The following is a 25,113-nucleotide window of genomic DNA, read 5'->3' as shown; positions in this document are numbered from 1 at the left end:
TATTATCAACTTGGACCCAACATAAATTTATAATAAAACTAATTTATTTTCTTTAGATTAATTTGCTATCTAGTAAAATTCTAGGACGTCTTTTTTAAATGTGACTTGCAAATATTGATCTATTTTAATTCATTGGAAGAAGAATATATGACTAATTAAAACACATAATGAACACCTAAATATCGAATTACTTAGAAACTCATGATTTACTAAAAACAATTTGGTTAGAGGAAGAATCGAAACTGCATTACTATACTTACTGATGTTAAAACCTTGACGAAAATATGCTATCACTTGTCGTACTTATGGTATCAGTTGTCGTAGACAATAGTAAGGTAACAATAGTTCGATACTGAAAATCTTGAAATATTCCTGTCAAAACTACGGAAATTGTTTGTATTCTTCAACATTGCAGGCAAATTGATTTCTTGATATTTCACTGCCAGATCTCAAATTATAATTGTTTAAAATAACAGGTTGGCTGATAAGTCCCCGGTATGACACATAGATGGAGTCGCTAGTATTAAATGCATATTATTTTTATATAGTACGTGTGAAAATTTGACGTCTGATTCGTGTGAAAATTTGACGTCTGTAAGTCAATTAGTTTGTGAGATAGAGTGTCTTTTGTGAAGCAACTTTTGTTATTGTGAAAAAAATGAAAAAAAAATGGAATTTTGTGTTTTGATAAAATACTGTTTTCTGAAGGGAAAAAATACGGTGGAAGCAAAAACTTGGCTTGATAATGAGTTTCCGGACTCTGCCCCAGGAAAATCAACAATAATTGATTGGTATGCAAAATTCAAGCGCGGTGAAATGAACACGGAGGACGGTGAACGCAGTGGACACCAGAAAGAGGTGGTTACTAACGAAAACATCAAAAAAATTCACAAAATGATTTTGAATGCCCGTAAAATGAAGTTGATCGAGATAGCAGAGGCCTTAAAGATATCAAAGGAACGTGTTGATCATATCATATTCAACAATATTTGGATATGCGGAAGTTCTGTGCAAAATGGGTGCCGCGCGAGCTCACATTTGACCAAAAACAACAACGTGTTGATGATTCTGAGCGGTGTTTGGAGCTGTTAACTCGTAATACACTCGGGTTTTTCCGTCGATATGTGACAATGGATGAAACATGGCTCCATCACTACACTCCTGAGTCCAATCGACAGTCGGCTGAGTGGACAGCGACCGATGAACCGTCTCCGAAGCGTGGAAAGACTGAAAAGTCCACTGGCAAAGTAATGGCCTCTGTTTTTTGGGATGCGCATGGAATAATTTTTATCGATTATCTTGAGAAGGGAAAAACCATCAACAGTGATTATAATATGGCGTTATTGGAGCGTTTGAAGGTCGAAATCGCAGCAAAACAACCCCATATGAAGAAGAAAAAAGTGTTGTTCCACCAAGACAACGCACCGTGTCACAAGTCATTGAGAACGATGGCAAAAATTCATGAATTGCGCTTCGAATTGCTTCCCAACCCACCGTATTCCCCAGATCTGGCCCCCAGCGACTTTTTCTTGTTCTCAGGCCTCAAAAGGATGCTCGCAGGGAAAAAATTTGGCTGTACTGAAGAGGTGATCGCCGAAACTGAGGCCTATTTTGAGGCAAAACCAAAGGAGTACTACCAAAATGGTATCAAAAAATTGGAAGGTTGTTATAATCGTTGTATAGCTCTTGAAGGGAACTATGTTGAATAATAAAAACGAATTTTGACCAAAAAAATGTGTTTTTCTTTGTTAGACCGGGGACTTATCAGCCAACCTTTTAAGCGTTTCTCTCAAGGATCCATTCTTGAGTCTGTCCTATTTTCTATGTATAGAAACAATATATCAGACACTGTCCTTTTGTGTGACATTGAAATGTATGCTGATTTATAGTTCATTCAAAACCAAATACATGATAATACCACACAATAGAATCTTTTTCAATTCTGATGTTTCAGATGACTGAAGATAGAAAATAGCATATATTAATATATGAAGATATGTCTTCAGAATAGTCATACAAAATGTTTAATACAACGTTTGACACTTTACTGATAGTGAAATTCATTATATTACCCCACAAAATAATCTAAATGAAGCAGCCGTCTAATCTATACAGTGGCATCTGATTGGCAAGATCGAATAGAGGCTGAAACCAGTTCACCCTAGGATTAAATACCTTGTGTCTAAAAGAAAATTTCTCATACATAGTTATTGCCTTTAGAACTCATTGTCATCTCGGATACAAATTATTAGCAATGCTGAAATATTTAAAAAATATTATTTTTTATATTTTTCTCTTAATATTGTTCCGATAATTGATAGTCCTTATATTAAATTAAATTTCAAATTATAATTAATTATCCAACTAAGCTTATTACTAAAATATTAGAAGAATATTATTCATATCGAATTAATTTGTCAAAATTAAGCTAGCACCATCAATTAAAAGATATAAAATTTTGTTGTAGACAGAAAAAAATATGACGAAATTTGATACAATTAAAGTTTTAATTGAGATTTAAAAAAATGTTCAATTAAAAATTTAATTGATTAAACAAATTTTGTAATTGAAACAAAACTCAATCACAAAAGTTAATAGTATCAATTAATTTTTTAATTGACTTTCAATTAATTTTTTAATTGACTTTCCATAAATTTTTTAATTGATACTATCACTATTGAAGACATTTCAATTAAAAAATTAATTGGATCGATTAATTTCGTGATTGAATCAAACAATCACGAAATTAATTTGTGCATTAGCTTTCCATATATCATAAATGAAATAATTATTAAATTTATCTTAACGCATAAAATTTAATGAAAAGTTAAAAATATAATGACTTTATCTACATATACGCCGCCTTAAGGTATGCTTTAATAAAATCAAATATTGATTGACAAATATTTTCCAAAAAAAAATTAAAATTTTTAAAATATACCCTACGGGAAATGTATCAACCACAGAACCGGTACAGGACTAGTCCCTGGTGTGTATGGACCCCTGGTATGGACCAGTCCCAGTTCTGGTCAAAACGTATGGAAGGGACCGGACACTTTAACATGGGTTTGTCATTGATGGGGTAAATTTACATTTTAGGACGCGTCTTGGACTCATTCCAAAGGACACGTCCTGGGACAATTTAACAGGAGCACCCCATAGACAGGTCCTCACGAACCAGTCTTGGACAAACTCTTAGAAATCTGTTTCAATTTGGGCATCCCAATCGAACCCGAAATGATCAAATAAAAATTTTGAAATATGTCGAACAATAGGTTATTCTGATAATTTTATTTCACTAAATGTGAAAATGCTTGATATTAAAATCTAAATGGATCTAAGATTTTAATATCAAGCGAGTACGGAAATAAATAAATTGCCACTATTTAAAAATTGCTACTAACAGGAGCACAGGTACCAGTTCTGTGAAGGGTCCGTCAGTGGCAATTTTCACCAATTTCCCATAGGGTACTATCTACGATTTTTTCTCTCTTTTTTTCTTTTCTCTTTTCATCTTAAGGCTACAATATGCTTGGTTGCATTTATGCAACACAGTTCAAGAGATAGAAACATCTGTTGGCGTTTTACTATCAAATGATCTATTGAAGTTAATGCCTAAGGAAATATAATACTTCATTAAAATAAATAGAACAATCTATGCCAAAGGAAACGTAATAATTAAATAAAATAAATTATGCAACCCATGGGACGCTATAAAGTTCTCCAGAAAAAAAAACAAAATCAATGCATAGATGATTAACTATTTAATTTTACATTTCATTCACATTGTAAACGGAATGAAAATATTTATTTATTAACCAGCCGAAATGAGTGTTTACTTGTTTTTAATTTTTTTAGATTTTAATATCTTCATTAGGGCTGCTCATAATCACTTGGATTAGAGTTAGAATATGATTTCCGATCCACAATCAAAACAATTTTCTTTCCAAAGCTAGGATTAAAGTGTACACATTCAAATGTATGGTTGCTCGCAAAATCGAATTAAGAGTAGATAGAAGATTTACAATAAATTTCGTAAAATCAAAAAATTAAATCAAGAATATATTATGGGAGACAACAGAATTAATATTACTTATTCAACACCATGTACCAAAAGAATTTAATATGGCTTTTCAGCAAACTTTAAGATAACCTGATTGTAAACCATTTTCAATTATTTGAAAATAATAAAAATCATAATTCCCCTCAATTACATAAAAATTACTATTAGATAAATGAATAGACGACCTCTCTAAACAGCTCACAATAGTTAATCTGCACACAAAACAGAAAATCAACTAAAATATATTATATTTATTACAGAGAAAATCAATTTGCAATTAAATTATAGGAAATTATGCTACGCTAAGAGATTACTAAAAATATACCAATAAAAAATTCAAGACCACATACATACATCATAAAGGGACTGTGGCAGACAACCACAACCACCTTCTACATAAATATTGCCTATTATATTAGGGTGTTAAAAAAAATAAACACACCAAACGAGAAGGCTGAAAGGACTACGTAAGTGAAAAAAAAAGAAAATTCGTTATGGCTTATAATAGAAGCAACACATGTTGCTAGCTGTTTTTTTTTTCTCTTTTGTGGCAATCAAAGTAACGGAAAGGATGTGAATAGAGAGAACGAGAGAGAGACAGTGTGAGAGAGGGGAAAGCAACAAATAGAAAATAAACAATTGACTGTTGCTTTTTGGTGCTCCTTTTCTGGTCATTCCTTCATTTATTGTATTGCCGTTGACCATGAACATACCAAGCAGACAAAACCATTCTTCGTTCATTTTATTTTTTTTTTTGCTTCTTACAAAACCAGAAATATGGACTGAAGGGACCACAAACAAGGGTAAGGGAATGACTGGCTTGTTGGATGGCTGGCTGACTATATGGTTGCCATTGGTATGCATTGTGTATGAGAATGTTCAGATCTTGGTTATATTTGATTTTCGGTATTGTGTTTGTATTAACAAGAAAACCATACTGACCATAAACACACTCGTCGAAGTCACACATACACCATCCACTGTTATGAGTATTTTCAACATCCTCCCAGGCATACATACATACTCAAGTATTGGACAAACATAAACTCCATACTGTCGCATACAAACACACACACAAACTATCGCAAACTAAAGCTCTCGTAAAATCAATGGTTATACCAGAAGCCGAGTGGCAAGTTTTCGCAAATTTGTTTGGCTTTCATGAGCGCAAATTCAGGATGTTTCCTTTTTTATTGGTTCTACATGTCTGAGTATTTGTTGTTGTTGAACTTTATTTTGCTTCTTTTTTTTTTGTTGCAGCTTGTTTGCTTCTTTTTTTCTAATTCGACATTCATTGGCATTTCTTTGGCAAAGACCAGAGTTTTGTTTGTGGTCGTGTGTGTGTGTGTTGTGATAGTGGCCTGGTATTGAGTTTCAGGTGATTCGCTTGACCATAACAAAAATGCCTCTTTCTATTCACAGGGGCACTGTTTGCATTGGTAAAAATTAATGTTTGGGGAGAATACTTAAAGCATAGGTGATTCATTGTAAGACTTAAGGAGCGGAATATGGTCCCTATCTTTACATACTATAGAGGGTCATGTGAAAAATAGTAATGAAATTTAAAAGAAAAAATTATTTGGTTTTCAAGTAAGAAAGTTGAAAATAAACAAAGCTAAGTTGTGTGAAAACTATAAAACAGAATTTAAGTAAAAAACAAATAAATTAATAAAAAAAATAAATAAATAAAAAAATAAATAAATAAAAAAATAAATAAGTTAAATTAATAAAAAAAAATTGTTTCAAATTATATAAATTTGAAATGTTTTTTTTTATTTGTGAAATTTTTCATTACCAACAATTTTTTAATCTCATATTCTAATTATAGCCCATACACATTAGGCTCAAAATCTACTAAAAGTAGATTTGAAATCGGAATTTGGAAGTAAAGGGTGGTTAAATTGTAAGGACCGATGTTGAATGTGAACCACACCTAAACGCCAAGTTTTTTCCGAATTTTATTTGACATTTCTCTATTTCAGACTTACTCAATTTGAACCATGAAGAGATACACAATCCAACAACGTGTTAAATGGTTCCAAGAAATGGAAACAGTGGATGATCAATTTTCGAAGAAAATCATCTTCAGTGATGAGGCACATTTTCACCTCAGTGGATTCGTCAATAAACAGAATTGCCGCATTTGGGCGAATCCCAAGAGTGATTGTCGAAAGACCAATGCACCCACAAAGAGTGACTGTTTGGTGCGGTTTATTGGCTGGCGGCATCATAGGGCCGTATTTTTTTCCAAAATGGGGCCGGTCAGGCAGTTACTGTGAATGGTGTTCGCTATCGTGAGATGATAACGAACTTTTTATGGCCCGAATTGGAAGACATGGATGTGAACGATATGTGGTTTCAGCAGGACGGTGCCACTTGCCACACAGCTAACGAAACAATGGCTCTTTTGCGCAAAAAATTCAATGGCCGTCAATGGCGATGTCAATTGGCTGCCAAGATCATGTGATTTGAAACCGTTGGACTTTTTTCTTTAGGGTTATTTGAAAGAAAACGTGTACGTCGATAAGCCAGCAACAATTCAAGAGCTAAAGGATGAGATAATTCGGCACATTAACGGCATAGAACCTCCATTATGCCTCAGCGTCATCGAAAATTTGGACCATCGGATGATGGTGTGCCACCGAGGTCGCGGCGCCCATTTGGCCGATATTTTGTTCCATACATAATTGAATAATATCAATATATCATAATAAAATAAAATTACAATAATTTCCTAAATAGTTGGTGTTTTATTCAAAATCAACATCGGCCCTTGAAATTTTAAACATCCTTTATAAAACAGATTTTAAATAAAAAACAAATAAATTAATAAAAATAAAAAAAAAAATAAATAAATAAAATAAATTAATAAAAAAAATTATTTCAAAGTATATAAATTTGAAATGTTATTTTTTTACTTGTGAAATTTTTCGTTACCTACTATTTTTTAATCACCTATTCTAGGGTTAAAAATAGTCAATACTCATTAGGCTCAAAATCTACTAAAAGTAGATTTGAAATCCATTTTTATAAATCAAATGACATTTGAAATCTGGCTAAAGTGGATTTTGGAAGTATAATGTGAATGAGGTATAACAATATTATTCCCACCATATATCATAGAGTTTAGCAATTTCCACATGGTAGCTTAACCCTTATATGAGCACCGTATCTTTTAAGATACAACCAGAAAAAAATTCTTACGGCTTAAAATTTTGACCGAATTCTACGAAATCAAGTTTGTTGCATTAGCAACATTATAACAGAGTTTTATAAAATATGTTTTTCCAGAAAATCTATAGTACTTCTCTGTGTAAACCGAAATCAAAATAGAAATGAAATTTTAAATGAAATTTTGCCCGAAAATTCAAAAGAATAATTAATTTTGACCATAAATAAAACGAATGGCGGTAATATAATGTAAATATATCTATATTCTCTATGTTGTACTACAATCAAATACTTTATTTGTACACAAAACTTAGTTTAATGTGCACTATATCCTTTAACATACAATCACTTGTGTGGCAAAAAAAAAATTGCGCAAAAAAAGTAGAAAACATGTGCTATGCAGATTTGCTTTTTTACCATTTTGAATATTATATATTTTTTGGGGGGAATCGATGATCTTGTGCATTTAAGAGTTAACCTTGAATTCCATGGTTTCATTATTATGCTGTTGTATTTCGTTATCAATTCATGAATCACCGATGAAATTAATATTTTTTATAATAAAATTACTTATACGCCACCCAAAACGGTTATGAATATTATTGTGAAGGAAGTCTAATGTTACATTTATAAAAATTTGTTCATAAATTTGTTAAAAAAAATATCCTCTCTGTACATAAATCATAGAGCAGAATATATTAGTAGTGAAATCCTAAAGGAAAATCCATATTAATTTGAGAAATAAAGAGATACTGATGATTACCATCAAATTATGCATAAAACACCCTTAATATATATTTATTCGATCGATAAGTTTTACCATTTTAGTGCACACATAAAGTGTTCCTGCAAGATCCAGAAGATTGATTACAACCCTTTTCAAAAGTGTTATTGTAATGCCAATATCAATTAATTTATCGTGAACAAAATTATTTACTTTCAAGTACTTCTATAATAAAATTACGTATACGTCACAGAGTCCAGCAATAAAGATGCAGTTAATATACATAAAAAATATAAATAATACATAATATAATTACAATGTTCTTAATTAAAATTAGTTAGAATAAAGGAAGTTTAATGTTATATTTATAAAAATTTGTTCATAAATTTGTTAAAAAAAATATCCTCTCTGTGCATAATGTTCCATTTATAAAAATTTGTTCCTAAAATTGTTAAAAAAACATATCCTCTCTGTACATAAATCATAGAGCAGAGTATATTAGTAGTGAAATCCTAACGGAAAATCCATATTAAATTGAGAAATAAAGAGATACTGATGATTACCATCAAATTATGCATAAAAAACCCTCAATGATATTATTTATTCGATCGATAAGTTTTACCATTTTAGTGCACACATAAAGTGTTCCTGCATGATCCAAAAGATTGATTACCACCCTTTTCAAAACTGTTATTGTAATTACAATATCAATTAATTTATAGTGAACAAAATTATTTACTTTCAAGTACTTTTATAATAAAATTACGTATACGTCACAGAGTCCACTAATAAAAATGCAGTTAAGATATATAAAAAATATAAATTATTATTTTGTGGGAGTAAAGATGATTCAATTTGTAAGAGCAAAATTCCTAGATGTTTTTTTCCACAAGGAGTTAGCATAAAGGGCCCAAAATTGAGTTATCTATCGCCCGATCCGAAACATTTACAATCTAGGCGTGTATAGATTTGTATCTGGCGTTTTATTTTCAATGACTCTATTAATCAAGTTCCTTAATCTAAATTTCTCCATAAGGCTCGATTAATAATTGTAAAATTAAATATAAATAATACATAATATAACTACAATGTTCTTAATTAAAATTATTGTGGAAAATACGCATTACTTTATTTTGTTATCAATGCTAGAAGCAACAGAGAATTTTTCATGGTTATCATCAAATTGCACTCAGATTTGTATCACACATTCTATTCAATTTTACCGCACACATGAATAAATGTTTGGGATTCTAAAGAATTTTTTAGCCTAGAATTCGATTGTATTATTACAATTCCGAAATCAATTAATTTGGCATATTTTAAATAAAATTACTTATACGCCACAGAGCCGTTATTCTTATAGCTCAGAAATATATTGCGATATGATTGGTACAATTACATGCAATGAATATAAATTGTTGATACTTGACTTCATGAAATAATGTGCTAAGCAATATAATCTGCATGACTTACGGCCATTTTCATGTAGCTCCGTTAGGCTTTAGGTTAGGTTAGGTGGTAGCCCGATGTATCAGGCTCACTTAGACTATTCAGTCCATTGTGATACCACATTGGTGAACTTCTCTCTTATCACTGAGTGCTGCCCGATTCCATGCTAAGCTCAATGACAAGGGACCTCCTTTTTATAGCCGAGTCCTAACGGCGTTGCACATTGCAGTGAAACCACTTAGAGAAGTTTTGAAACCCTCAGAAATGTCACCAGCATTACTGAGGTGGGATAATCCAACACTGAAAAATTTTTTGGTGTTCGGTCGGAGCAGGAATCGAAACCACGACCTGTGTATGCAAGGCGGGCATGCTAACCATTGCACCACGGTGGCTCCCACGGTGGCTTTAACTGGCAGTTAACCGAAAATAAAGTGCCAATATCTTCTCTCCGGTCAAGTTTAACTGGAAAAAATTCATCAGTTAAGTTTTTAACTGACATAGGGAATATATAGGCAAGGTGGCAGATATGTCCATAGGGCGGTTTAAAATTTCGTTAGCTAACGGTGCTTCGTAGCACTAACGGAGCGGTTTCCTTAGCTAACGGTGCTTCGTAGCACTAGCGGAGCTTAATGGAAATGGGGATTAATGTGTATAAAGGTGAGTACTATGTTCGGTTTTCGAGTTGAAAATCACTTAATGTCGCGATTTTCAAAATTATAACAGGTTGGCTGATAAGTCCCCGGTCTGACACATAGTTGGCGTCGCTAGTATTAAATGCATATTATTTTTATATAGTACCAACCTTCAAATGTTTCGTTTCAAAATTTGACGTATGTAAGTTAATTAGTTTGTGAGATATAGCGTCTTTTGTGAAGCAACTTTTGTTATTGTGAAAAAAATGGAAAAAAGGGATTTCGTGTTTTGATAAAATACTGTTTTCTGAAGGGAAAAAATACGGTGGAAGCAAAAACTTGGCTTGATAATGAGTTTCCGGACTACGCCCCAGGGAAATCAACAATAATTGATTGGTATGCAAAATTCAAGCGTGGTGAAATGAGCACTGAGGACGGTGAACACAGTGGACGCCCGAAAGATGTGGTTACCGACGAAAACATCAAAAAAAATCTACAAAATGATTTTGAATGACCGTAAAATGAAGTTGTTTGAGATAGCAGAGGCCTTAAAGATATCAAAGGAATGTGTTGGTCATATCATTCATCAATATTTCGATATGCGGAAGCTCTATGCAAAATGGGTGCCGCGCGAGCTCACATTTGACCAAAAACAACAACGTGTTGATGATTCTGAGCGATGTTTGCAGCTGTTAACTCGTAATACACCCCGAGTTTTTCCGTCGATATGTGACAATGCATGAAACATGGCTCCATCACTACACTCCTGAGTCTAATCGACAGTAGGCTGAATGGACAGCGACCGAAGCGTGGAAAGACTCAAAAGTCCGCTGGCAAAGTAATGACCTCAGTTGTTTGGGATGCGCATGGAATAATTTTTATCGATTATCTTGAGAAGGGAAAAATCATCAACAGTAACTATTATATGGCGTTATTGGAGCGTTTGAAGATCGAAATCGGGGCAAAACGGCCCAATATGAAGAAGAAAAAAGTGTTGTTCCATCAAGACAACGCACCGTGCCACAAGTCATTGAGAACGATGACAAAAATTCATGAATTGCGCTTCGAATTGCTTCCCCACCCATCGTATCCTCCAGATCTGGCCCTCAGCGACTTTTTCTTGTACTCAGACCTCAAAAGGATGCTCGCAGGGAAAAAAATTGGCTGCAATGAATAGGTGATCGTCGAAACTGAGGCCTATTTTGAGGCAAAACCGAAGGAGTACTACCAAAATGGTATAAAAAAATTGGAAGGTCTTTATAGTCGTTGTATCGCTCTTGAAGGGAACTATGTTGAATAATAAAAACGAATTTTGACAAAAATATGTGTTTTTCTTTGTTAGACCGGGGACTTATCAGCCAACCTGTTACCCATTAAAAATATGAACAAAGCATGTTATAAAAAATTGAATGAAAAGAACTTCCTGTGTAGTTAAAATAAAAAACATCATTGGGAGTAAATCTTCTGGAAGTGCTTTTAAAGTTGTGCCTTTGGAAGAACTTCGAAATTTTTTTGCTGGGAGAATGAAGTCGCAGATTCTCGCCGGCGATGACCAGTTTTTGGCAGTCGACGGCGCCGTCGAATATGTCGACTCATCTCGACTCAAAGTTAGCCGCCAATTAAACAAAAATATTTATTTGTATCAGAAAAAAATATTAATAATAGTTATATTTTTTGCCAAAATTATGAACTTTCCACTTACAATCAATTACACGCAGAGAAGGAATATGATCACCTCAAACATGTTTCAAGAGCAAAATGTTATTTTTATATGGTAACCATGTAACATGTTTGTCACTAAAATGTTATTTTCTCGTCAAATATAACCTGCTTGCCGAAATCAGGTGCATGCTTTCCGAGAAAATAACACGGTTGCGAAAACCATGTTACATGGTCACCACCCAAAAATAACATTTTGCTCTTAAAACATGTTTGAGGTGATCATATTCCTTCTCTGGGTGTAGATTCAAGTTGCTATAATAGTTAAATAAAAAAAAATAGCTCAGAAAATCCTATTACAATCCGGAAAACTTCAAATTGATTTTATAATGGATTATTGTACGCCGCCGAATAGACAATTTTATATCGGTTTAGCCGTAAGCAAAAATTTAGTGTCAGTTGCCGCCGACAAAAATGGGTCGGCTTCATTCTCCGGTTTGTACATTTACCACAACCCAGCAAAAAAATTTGGAAGTTCTTCTTAAGGCACAACTTTAAAAGCACTTCCAAAAATGTCCTCCCAAAGATGTTCTTTATTTTAACTGCACAGGAAGTTCATTTTAGTCAATTTTTTATAGCTCGCTTTTTTCCTATTTTTAATGGGAAATTTAAAATTTTATTGTTTCAAATGGGTTAAAAACATTTAAAAATTAATATAATAGTGCAAATTATTTAAATTTTGTCGAAAAAAAAAAAATTGAAATCCTTTCTAGAAAAATTGCGAATTTTTGAAAATATTTGATGTCAAACGTTGCAGACAAGCGTTATAATGCATTAAAAATCATAAAATTTTTTAAAAATTATATATACGTCAAAATATCACAAAATTTCTTTATTCCCATCCAAATCACTGGATTCGCATCACACCTTTAGAAGTGATGCAAATCCAGTGCAGCGGCTGTTGAAATGGTGGACATCCGTCCTCTGACAAGCCCATGTTAAAATCATCGCTTCTGCGCCAATTTTGCACCACTTCAGGATCCAAAAAGAACATTTTCACTACTATTTTGGCGACGCTTTTTTTGCTGGGAAGTTTCATGAAGCAACATTAGAGCAATGTTATATGTTATTTACAGACGCCAGATTGGAAGGTAACTACTAAATTAACCACTATTGCTTTAAATTGAATATATTGAAGTTATATTTTAAATGTAAGAATTCAACAAATCTAAAGAACTTTCGTTACGAATGTCTATGTGAACGCTATCTGAATGATTGGAAACTCCATCTGATACTCACATACTAGGCAGCAAGCATGCAACATCTGTGATAAGTTTTTTTTGTGTTATCATCGAACGATGTACAACAAAAAAACAGAGCTTCCAGGCAAATTGAATGTACTTCGCTTACGTTGCCTTTATGCACCACTACGGGACAATAGCAACAAGGTATTACCATCACAATAGTGGCACACACAGAGAATTTTATTCATTGCCAGCCAACATCCAGACATTTAGAGCAACAGGATTGAAGGTTTCGGTATGGATTGTGATGGTAACGGAAAACCATTTCGGTATATGGGTACCCCAAGGGGACAAAAAACAACTCGACGATTCCTACACTGTATATCTCCATACCAATGTGCGTTCATTGAACACAAAGCGTAGGTTTGTTGCTTTTTAATTAATAGAAAAGTCCTTTGTAAAGTAATAAATAAATATTATGTTTTTGTGGTTTGTACAATACATTCGAACCAAGCAACAACAACCATTGACAATTCGCAAACTACTACACATATCCAACAAGGTGGTGGTGGTGGTGCCATTCTCACACCCACTCATAGTCACCTGTGGGCTACTACACAATTTTCACTATGAGTTTTTTTGCTGCTGTTGTTTTGTCAATTGTTAATACTGTCGAATACTGCTTGTATAGATAGAAATCCTGGATATGTTTGTATTTAAGTCCTTTTAATCCGTAAAGGAGATGTATTGTAACCAGAATACAGAAACACAAGCAAGGTAATATGAAAAATTGACCAAAGGACCATTTGCCTTGTTTTTTTTGCCAGTCTGTGAAGCCGCTGTATTAAAGGACACAAAGGACGATTGTGGCAAGGGAAGTGGGATACAAACAAACGACCAGAAATATTTTCGCTTCCCTGGTTTTGAGTGTTAGTAATATTTACATATTGTCCTTTCATTTACCACGACCAGAAATTGTTCCAGCAATTATGAATGAATTACATTCCAAATTAACTGCGAATTAGAGGAGAGCCAGGTCAAAATATTTGTTCATTTTTGGTTAGCCATTTAATTCTTTTGGACTTTGGAGGGCTGGGGAGAGCAGAGCAGAGCAAAGCAATGGCAATAGCAAAGCTATGGCGAGTGTTGAAACCCTTTGGTGATGTGTGCTTTGCCTCGAAATTATAATGAACGCATAGAGGTTAGGAATATTTGCGGCTTTCACCCATTGTTTTAATATGAATCACCATATGTGGTATTCGCCCCCCCACCCGGAGGTCAATATCATGAACAACAGCATAACCCCCCCATACCGCGATGCTTTAGTGCATTATATGCTCACATTGGCTGTTTATGCGCGCGTGTATGGGAATATAAGCCAAGTTATTGGTGCCCTTTTCCAATAATATTTATTGATTGAGCACACAAATATTCCAGGTGCACACAACTATGTTTTAGTGTGGTTAGGCAAATGCAATAAAATTCACTTCCTATAGTCCTGTCCAGGAGAGGGAGAGATAGATAGAGAGATAACGAGAAATATTGTCTATGGGGATGTATGAATATTTCAATCGAAACAAGAATTTAAATTGAATTGTGTGATATCGAATATATGAGGTCGCAATATCTATATGTGGTGGAATTTTGGATAACCAGAAGAGAGAGAGACGCTATGAAAATGTCATAAAACTATAGTTATTTCTGCAATAAAAAAGAAATTAGCTCACAAATTGTAAACCAATTTGTTGGAACAGCTGAATTTTATTGTCTTTTGATAATGAAATGCCATAGTTTAAAATATAGTAGGATATGTAGATTCCGAATTGAGCATAGAGGACTGGCCAAGTAATTAAAAGAAAAATTGTATTAAAGGTTTAATGAAAAAGTTAAAAAAAATTGTTTTTTATTTTTAATTCAAAAAGAAACTGCTATTATTTAAAACTATGTTAAGGCTCCAAACAAAAAAATTGAACATTAAATAAGTTGTCAAAGTGGGAGACTTAAAAGGTGATACGGTCAAAATTTGGCCAAGGGAAAACGCGTGTAAATCGGTGAAATCGTTTATTTAAAAAAATCAAAATAAATTTCTTTTTCAAGTTCAATTAGTATAAAATTCAGGAAAAATATTCAGTTCACTCTTTCACGTAAATTTCTTGGTTGACAGTCCCGGCAGCTATGAAAATGCTGCTTTTCAAGCCACAGGTACAGATGGCTTGCCAAACCAGATATTTCTTTGCGAACTTTGACAGTTTTATGTGCTTGCATCACTTCTTAAGTTGTGATGCGAATTCAGTGTTTTCGATGTGAATTAAGAAATTTTGTGATATTTTCACAAAATAATAATTTTTAGATTTTTTTTATGAGTTTTAGTGCATTCCTACGTTTGTTTGGATCGTTTGACGTCAAATATTTTCTAGAATGGATTTAGATTTTTTTTCGACAAAATTTTAATAATTTTTTACCATTTTATTAATACTTAATATATTTTTAACATATTTGAAAAAAAAACTTAAAATTTTCCATTAAAACTATGAAAAAAGTGAGTTATAAAAAAAATTGACTCAAATGAACTTCCTGTGCAGCTAAAATAAAGTACTTCTTTGGGAGGACATTTTTGGAAGTGGGTTTAAAGTTGTGCCTTTAGAAGGCTTGTCATAGGACGGATGTCCACCATTTTAACAACCGTTGCACTGAATTTGCATCACTTCTTAAGTTGTGATGCGATGTGAATTAAGAAATTTTGTGATATTTTCATAAAATAATAATTTTTAGATTTTTTTTTTTTTGAGTTTTAGTGCATTCCTACGTTTGTTTGGATCGTTTGACGTCAAATATTTTCTAGAATGGATTTAGATGTTTTTTTCGACAAAATTTTGATAATTTTTACCATTTTATTAATTCTTAATCTATTTTTAACCTATTTGAAAAAAAAAATAAAAATTTCCATTAAAAATATGAAAAAAGTGAGTTATAAAAAAAATTAACTCAAATCAACTTCCTGTGCAGCTAAAATAAAGAACTTCTTTGGGAGGACATTTTTTGAAGTGGTTTTAAAATTGTGCCTTTAGAAGAATTTCTAAATTATTTTGCTGGGACGTAACATCTTCAATGTTGGAAAGTAGTGAGCGAAAATATAGTTCCGTGTTTATATAAAATCGGATACATATTTGTTTTTTTTTTTTAAATTTGGGGATATATATCAAGGGGCTTATTTCGTAGAGACCATTACACCCTCAAAAAAAAAAAAAATCGCTTCTGTAACATATACCCCAAACACATTTTGTTTCAAGCATATATATTTTCAGGATTGGTCCAAACAAAATATTGTTTGTATTGCTCAAACATATTATGTTTCACCATAGGGCATACACTGGTAGTAAAAAATTTTAATGAAATTTTCTTTGGGTGGATATATTTTTGAGGCGCCAATTGGTTACTTCCATTATTTTACTTGCAGCATACTCTCTAGATCTCCCTTTCTAAACAAATATATGTTTATAGGATATTTCCAAATTAATATATGCTTGCATCTAAGCATATTATATTTACAAACATTTTATGTCCCAAACATAATATGTTCTAACATATTAACATATATGTCCCAAACATGTTATGCTAGTTTATGAACATTATATGCTTGCACTTAAAAATATTGTGTTAAAAAATTTGAGTTCCAAACATATAGTTTTTACGCCCAAACATATGAAAAACAGTCTTTTTCGTCCGTGTACATTTACATTTAAAGTTAATTACAATTTATTTTTGACAAATTTATTCTTTCGCTATAACTCAGCACAAAAATGGAAGTTGTTCCACAAACATTTCCCGCATCCCGGAATACCCCATCAATTTTTTCCCACTTCCGATGCAGTCCTTTTGGACAAATCTACGAACATTTCTTTTAAAGCGCATCCCGGGATCCCCTATCGAGTTTTTTCCACATCCAATGCAGTCCTTTTGGGTCTTAGAAAGTACGAAATTAGGCCTTTTTATGTTAAGTTAAAATTTAAGTTTTGGGCAAAAAGGAATAGAAAATCAATAAAAAGTGAAAATTTAGGTTTTGGGCAAAAAGGAATAGAGCATCAATAAAAAAGTAAAAAATAAAAAAAAATTATCCCGCTGTGCCGTTGGACTTTTTCACTTCCATGGAAGTTATTTTGAGAAGGTTTTGCAAATTACGATAATTTTAAATTTTTTTGTTAATTTTTAATGGAAAAAATATATTTACACAAAAAGATATGCCGAGAAAAAAAAATAAATATTTAAAATTAAAAAGAAAAACCCCACACACTTAAAAAATATTTTATTAGAAAAATATTCAATAAAAAACTGCCGCTGGTGAGATTTGAATAATAAAGAACATGTCAGGAAGTAGTTAGAATGTCATGCCGTGGTGTCATATTAGGTTCAGATCATAAAAATTTGAATAGACGTTTTGATGCGTCGTGTTCAATGGCGTTTATGGTTGAGCGTGCTAAGGCGTTCTGTTATGGTGCCAACAGACCCAGATTCAACCCCCGGTGAAAGCGAAGAAGTTTTTCAATTTGTAAAAATTAGATAATAAATAAAAGAGTAACAAAAATAGTATTAAAAAAGTGAAACTGTATTTTAGTTTTTTTTTTTTTAATTTCTTCGTCCAAATGAACTTCCAAGGCCCAACTTCTAAAGCAATGTAAAGGATCCAAAAATGGAGTACTTCCATCCTATGACAAGCCCATGTAAAATTCATTGGATATGATCTAAGTTTGCCCTACGTCCGGATCACAAATTAAATATCCAAACTACTTTTTTGGAAGCTCTGTTTTTGCTGGGAAATTAATGTCCTACACCACTTTGTGGTCAGTGTATAATAATTTTGATCTCCAAGAAAATATATATACCAGAAATATTGCCTGATGGCCGGCCGGTCGGCTGTCCAAGGCACAACTTCTAAAGCAATACAAAGGATCCAAAAATGGAGTACTTCCTTCCTATGACAAGCCCATCTAAAATTCATTGGAGATGATTCAAGTTTGCCCTACTTCCGGATCACAAATTGGGTATCCAAACTACTTTTTTCGAAGCTCTTTTTTTGCTGGGAAATTAAAGTCCTACACCACTTTGTGGTCAGGGTATAATAATTTAATCATGAAAATATGCATACCAGAAATATTGCCTGATGGTCGGCCGACTGTCCGTCCGTCGGACTAAATATATTAAATTTTTTGGGGTACAGATATTTTTTCTAAATTAAATGCTCTTGCGGACAGTGTTCGAACACCGTCTCATATGAACTTATAAAGAGAAAATCTCAAAACTTCTGAGAGGAGATAAACCACTGCAGAAAAACAGATGAAGTTGATTCAAGTTTGCCCTACTTCCGGATCACAAATTGGGTATCCAAACTACTTTTTTCGAAGCTCTTTTTTTGCTGGGAAATGAAAGTTCTACACCACTTTGTTGTCAAGGTATGATAATTTAATCATGAAAATATGCATACCAGAAATATTGGCTGATGGCTGGCCGACTGTCCGTCTGTCGGTCTAAATATATTAAATTTTTTGGGGTATAGATATTTTTTCTAAATTAAATGCTCTTGCGGACAGTGTTCGAACACCGTGTCACACGATATATGAACTTATAAAGAGAAAATCTCAAAACTTCTGAGAGGAGATAAACCACAGCTGAAAAACAGAGCGATAAATAATACTGGGTGCCACAAAACAACAAATGAAATTAAACCGACAATTGGCGCCCAACGTGAGATAATTAGTTCGTCTGTAAATTCTGAATTTCAGAATTCACATTAGGTATAAAGAAGAGTGTTCTTCAAATTTACTTTGTTGGTAAAAATAAGAAAAAATTATTTTATAAAAAAAGTACCAACATTATTAAGCGACGTATGATTCTAGCGCCCAACGCGTAACTTTATTCCTTCATTGAGCTAGTTACAAGATACATACACATTTCCAGCATAATGATGCGTTATACACCTGTATAGCTGGCCGAAATTATAACCATAATTCTTAATGGCTGTTTAAATTCATATTTAAATAAAAGACCCCTGACAAAATCTGAAGCATTTCCAAAATTTTATTCATTGCTTAATTTGCTCCCCCCCAAAAAAAGCAATGCTAATTAGCGCGAGAATATCTAGTACAGGATAATAAATACCTCTCTATAGCTTTTATTCAGAATTATTCCTCCAAAAATAAAATCGTTCATTGTATTTCATAATAGAAATTGTAAACATTATCCTTTCGTATTATTGTGTCTGGATAATAAGTCATGGATTGCAACATTTTTAATCCGTTATGCCATTTCGCTTCGTGAATGCTCCATTGACTGTACAATTTCTTTCTTCACTTTTTGGGGCTTTTGCTTTTCGGTAAGTGGAAAAATAAATAATGAAAGATCATAAACCGCCCTTAATTGCTTTTAAGTGTTTAGTTTAGTAAGTAAATTCTCTAAACTCAACCACAATAACAGAGGTTGGTGGGGGCAAAAAATCTGTAACACTCGTAATCGGCGAAAAACTCACAATTGCTAGGGAATGTTAAACTACTTAGGGAAATGGGGGAAAAAAACTTACCAACTCCACCAAGAACGGTGCTTGGTTCCAATTTGGCTTTCTTTGTGGCTAAATCCTGATTATTATTGTCCGAAGCGGGCGCCATAACTGCTGCTTGACTTAAAAGTTCGTCACTACCACGCTGCAAGTAAAAAAGAAACAAAATAAAATAGTATTATAAATATTTGCTTGTTTGCATTGAAATAGAAAGTAGAAGATGGCAAAACCGAAATTCGACTAGGAAGAGGACAAAAGTACATAAATAAATTATGAAACAGATTTTTTAAAGCCAACAATAATTGTAAAGTAGCAAAGAATAAAAATACCATAAATCAGATTAAAAAATAACACCGACACAACACGCACAACACAATAAAGGCCAAGAAAATGGAAGGTTATGTCCTGCCCCATTACAACGACCAACAAATAAAAATGTTCACTCCCTTTATGGAACTTTGAAGGTAGACGACGTTCTCGACAATGAATATTTTTCACCAAAAAGGGGAGACGAAATACAAAAGTAACAACAAGTGCGTGAATAGTTGTGTTTTTAAACATGGTTGCTTGTGCTTGCTCCTTTCAGAACACCATGCCTAATTGGAATATTGTTGGCCAGTTTTTTGGGAGGGTTTTCTTTATGTACACCCTCCTTTTGGAAGGACTATTGTTGAGTTAAACAAAAGTAGAAAGGGGAAAAACGCCTCATTTTTTTTTTTTCTTTTAAGAAGCCGGAAATAAAGTTTCAACTTAGGCAGGCATTAAATTAGTAATAGACAAATGCTTACCCAAGAAATTAATTGTTTGGTGAGCGAGTGGGTAAACATATGAAATATTAATGGAATTGAAGCAAAACATATAACACCTTTTGTAGAATATACAAATGATATATATGAATGAATGACAAGTGTTCTTGTTTAATGTCAATTCCAATAAAACTGTAATATTAAATAGGTATATTGACACACTTTTCTTGTTATTTACATATGACGAAAGGTTTTCCAATATAAGAAAAGTATTTAATATACGTTGAAGCCAGAAAAAAAATATATATAGAAAATGGGGAATAGCCATTAATCTATTAAGAACATAAAATGTATAGAGAGCAGCCCGTGTATGCCTAATTTATGATACATTTTTACTGTAATTATTCGCACACATGATTGAGGTCTTGACACAGTGATGGCGATATTTAATAAAAATTTATAGCTATACTTGTTTTACATAGATCAATTCGTCTAAATATTTAAAAATCAAATTGAATTGTTTATTCTGAATTAAAATAAATCATACGACGCGTAGACCAATAAAACTGTAATATTAAAGATTAACACACTTTTCTTGTTATTTACATATGACGAAAGGTTTTCCAATATTAGAAAAGTATTTAATATACGTTAAAGTCAGAAAAAATATAAATAGAAAATGGAGAATAGCCATTAATCTATGACTAATTTATGATACATTTTTACTGTAATTATTTGCACACATGTTTGAGGTATTGACACAGTGATGGCGATATTTAATAAAAACCTAAAGCTATTCATGTTTTACACAGATCAATTCGTTTAAATATTTAGAAATCAAATTAAATTGTTTATTCTGAATTAAAATAAATCATACGACCCGCAGACCTATTTTAACATTGACTTAGAATGCAGATTATATAATTTGCATTATAATTACGACTTCCGTGTGTACTTACTCTAATAATTACTAATAATAATTATAAAAAAATACTAATAATAAAAATAAAATTAATAACAGTTTTGAAATATATAATTTTCTTTGTTAATATTTTTTATATAAAGGGAATTGAACTAAACTCGTAAGTGGAAATCAGAAGTGGAATATATGTAAAGTGAAGATCTAAAATTTTGATTGTGTTTGTTTGCACACATAATAGACATGTAAACAGTAGATGATGTAGGCAGGCGACTATTAAAAACTAATAGATCTTATTATTTGATATTGTTCAAATCCTCTCCAAAAACCTTTGTTGTTAGCAATATAATATTTTTATATCCATAATTTGTTGGGATTCCAAATCTTGTAATATAAAAAAGTTATTAAAAAAAAAACAAAATAAATAAACAGAAATGTAGTAAATCATACTATCAAAATACATCAAAATACATACATGGTTTCTCCGGGAACTTTTCGAATGACAAAACTCATTTAACCAATTTTTAATTTTAACATATTCTAATAATAATTTTTGATTAAATGAATACAAAAAAAAAATGAATATCGGTCGTTCCTTTTTTCTTTTTATATAATAGGTAAAAATAAAGTCGATGTAGAACATTTTGAAATAGATTTAAGGAATTTCTTCTTTGCACACATGATTGAGGTCTTGACACAATGATGGGGTTATTAAATACAAACTTACAGCTATTCTTGTTTTACATAGATCAATTCGTTTAAATATTTAAAAATCAAATTAAATTGTTTATTCTGAATTGAAATAAATCATACGACCCGTAGACCTATTTTAACATTGACTTAGAATGCAGTTTATATAATTTGCATTATAATTACGACTTCCGTGCGTAATTATTCTTATAATTACAATAATAATTATAAAAAATACTAATAATACAAATAAAATTAATAATAGGTTTGAAATATATAAATAATCCACAATTGAATTACTTGGGTTGCGGTAACACTTGCCGATGGCAAGATATCTTAAAACTTCTTAACACCGTCTTCTCAATTGTAAGTTAGTCCATACGGGGTATAAATTAAACAAGAAAAGGCCGATTAAATACGTAAATAAATTAGTTCGCCAAAATTTTCTATAGTAATACAATTTTGACAAAATTTTCTATAGTAACAAAATATTGACAACATTTTCTACAGTAATAAAATTTTGACAAAATTTCCTATATATACAAAATTTTTATGCAATTTTCTATATATAAAAAATTTTGACAAAATTTTGTATAGTAATAAAATTTTGATAAAATTTTCTATAGTAATAAAATTTTTACAAAATTTTCTATAGTAATAAACTTTTGACAAAATTTTCTATAGTAATGAAATTTTGACATAATTTTCTATATATATAAAAGTTTGACAAATTTTTCTATAGTAATAAAATTTCGACAAAATTTTATATAGAAATAAAATCTTGACAAATTTTTCTATAGTAATAAAATTTCGACAAAATTTTCTATAGTAATAAAATTTTGACACAATTTTCTATAGTAATAAAATTTTGACAAAATTTCCTATAGAAATAAAATTTTGACACAATTTTCTATATATATAAAATTTTGACAAAATTTTCTATAGTAATAAAATTTTTGACAAAATTTTCTATAGTAATATTTAAAATTTTGGTAGATTAGTTTTGGGGATCGACTATATATAACTATAGACCGATATGGACCAATTTTGGCATGGTTGTTAGCGGCCATTTACTAGCGCAATGTACCAAAATTCAACCGGGTCGGATGAATTTTGTTCCTCTAATAGCTCCGGAGGTCAAATCTGGGGATCGGTTTATATGGGGGCTATATATAATTATGGACCGATGTGAACCAATTTTTGCATGGTTGTTAGAGACCATATACTAACACCATGTACCAAATTTCAGCCAGATCGGATGAAATTTGCTTCTCTTAGAGGCTCCGCAAGCCAAATCGGGGGATCGGTTTATATGGGGGCTATATACAATTATGGACCGATGTGGAATAATTCCTGCATGTTTTATAAAGACCATATACTAACACCATGTACTAAATTGCGGCCGGATCGGATGAAATTTGCTTCTCTTAGAGGCTCCGCAAGCCAAATCTGGGGATCGGTTTATATGGGGCCTATATATAATTATGGACCGATGTGGACTAATTCCTGCATGTTTTATAAAGACCATATACTAACACCGTGTACCAAATTTCAGCCGGATCGGATGAAATTTGCTTTTCTTAGAGGCTCCGCAAGCCAAATCTGTGGATCGGTTTATATGGGGGCTATATATAATTATGGACCGATGTGGACCAATTTTTGCATGATTGTGAAAGACCATATACTGACATAATGAACCAAATTTCAACCGGATAGGATGAATTGTGCTCCTCCAAGAGGCTCCGCAAGCCAAATTTGAGCGTCGGTTTATATGGAGGCTATATGTAAAAGAGGTCCGATATGGCCCATTTGCAATACCATTCGACCTACATCAATAACAACTACTTGTGCCAAGTTTCAAGTCAATAGCTTGTTTCGTTCGGAAGTTAGCGTGATTTCAACAGACGGACGGACGGACGGTCATGCTTAGATCGACTCAGAATTTCACCACAACCAAGAATTTATATATTTTATGGGGTCTCAGAGCAATATTTCGATGTGTTACAAACGGAATGACAAAGTTAATATACACCCCCCATACTATGGTGGAGGGTATTAAAAAATGAATATCGGTCATTATTTTTTTTCTTTTTATATAATAAGGTAACTACAAATAAAGTCGATGTAGATTATTTTGAAATTGAAAAAAATTCCTTTTTAAGGAATTTCTTCCATTTCGGGTTCACTTTATGTAGTGCATACATGAAATGTTGATTCATATTTAAAGAAAAAACCATAAGTCCTACTTTGACTTTGACCTGCAAAGGTCTTAGTTTTTGATTGATTTGTTAATTTATGTGGGATGTTTTTTTATTACCAATTTTATAAAATTTAATATCGTTTATCAGACAAGAAATCTTGTGCGATGCACACATGAGAAATCTATAGTTTGAAGATGAACACTAATTATTGCGGATCTAACTCACACCATAGCTAATCCATATCAATTCATTGGGCTTTAAATTTTCATGCATTAAATTTTTCATTGTAAATACCTTTGGACAAACTTGAATTTGTCCTTAATTTTTGAAATTAAAATCTTTTTTTTTTTTACTTTCTATTTTATTAAATGTACATCAACATTTTTTGTATCCATGAATAGAATAGAAAAGTACTTATTTTGTATGTCCAATTTGGTAACTTTTCCCCATTGTGAATTTTGTATCTGGCTGAATAGTTATCTAATTAAACTTATTGTGAATTATTTATGAATCAAGAATTAGCAACATAGGCTTTGTGGATAGAACCTTACATGCATTTGCCCACTCTATTTTTACCTCCATTGAGGTTAGCAGCAAATCGTTGTTCTCTTCTCAATAAAACTGAATTTGTACATCACTTCTTACACTCATTCTTTGTACATCACTTCTTACACTCATTCTTGGCTTTCTTTATATTTTTGTCTTTGTGTTCCTCTCTAAATTAATTCAACTTATTATTCCTCATTCCTGAGAGGCATAATCTGATGAACTAACTTGTCATACAGTCCACTAATACTCTTAGGGAGTTCCATGTATTGACGTCTAGCACACTGCGCTCTCGATCTCATCACTCCCCCTGCTAACGCCGATTTGGAAGAAACCCCCCTCTAACTTGTGCATCCTTTTTAAACGAAAGTTGTATTTCACTCAACTTCACAAGTATCGTGTCTACTCCTATAAGTATCGTGTCTACTCCTAACACCAGGAGAATGACTTATATCAATTCAAAATTTGTTAGAATTATTTGATGTACGATCTTAAATATAATATAACGGATTCACTGTGTAT

At 32.2% G+C, this 25,113-nt stretch overlaps 1 protein-coding gene across 12 annotated transcripts in view; it reads right to left on the bottom strand.

The window, feature by feature from the left end:
* The window catches only part of heph (polypyrimidine tract-binding protein 1 heph), a 564,267-nt gene that overhangs the window by 103,060 nt on the left and 436,094 nt on the right, over positions 1–25,113 (bottom strand). For all 12 annotated transcript variants that reach the window (XM_075309406.1, XM_075308915.1, XM_075309123.1 and 9 more), the window contains one exon: positions 19,514–19,634. In XM_075309406.1, coding sequence (XP_075165521.1) covers positions 19,514–19,634 — 121 coding nt within the window. The remainder of the gene's footprint in view (positions 1–19,513; positions 19,635–25,113) is intronic.

This window comes from Haematobia irritans, chromosome 1, assembly GCF_050003625.1.
Source record: "Haematobia irritans isolate KBUSLIRL chromosome 1, ASM5000362v1, whole genome shotgun sequence".
Taxonomy (NCBI): Eukaryota; Metazoa; Arthropoda; class Insecta; order Diptera; family Muscidae; genus Haematobia; species Haematobia irritans.
This window is presented reverse-complemented; position numbering and strand designations above follow the sequence as displayed.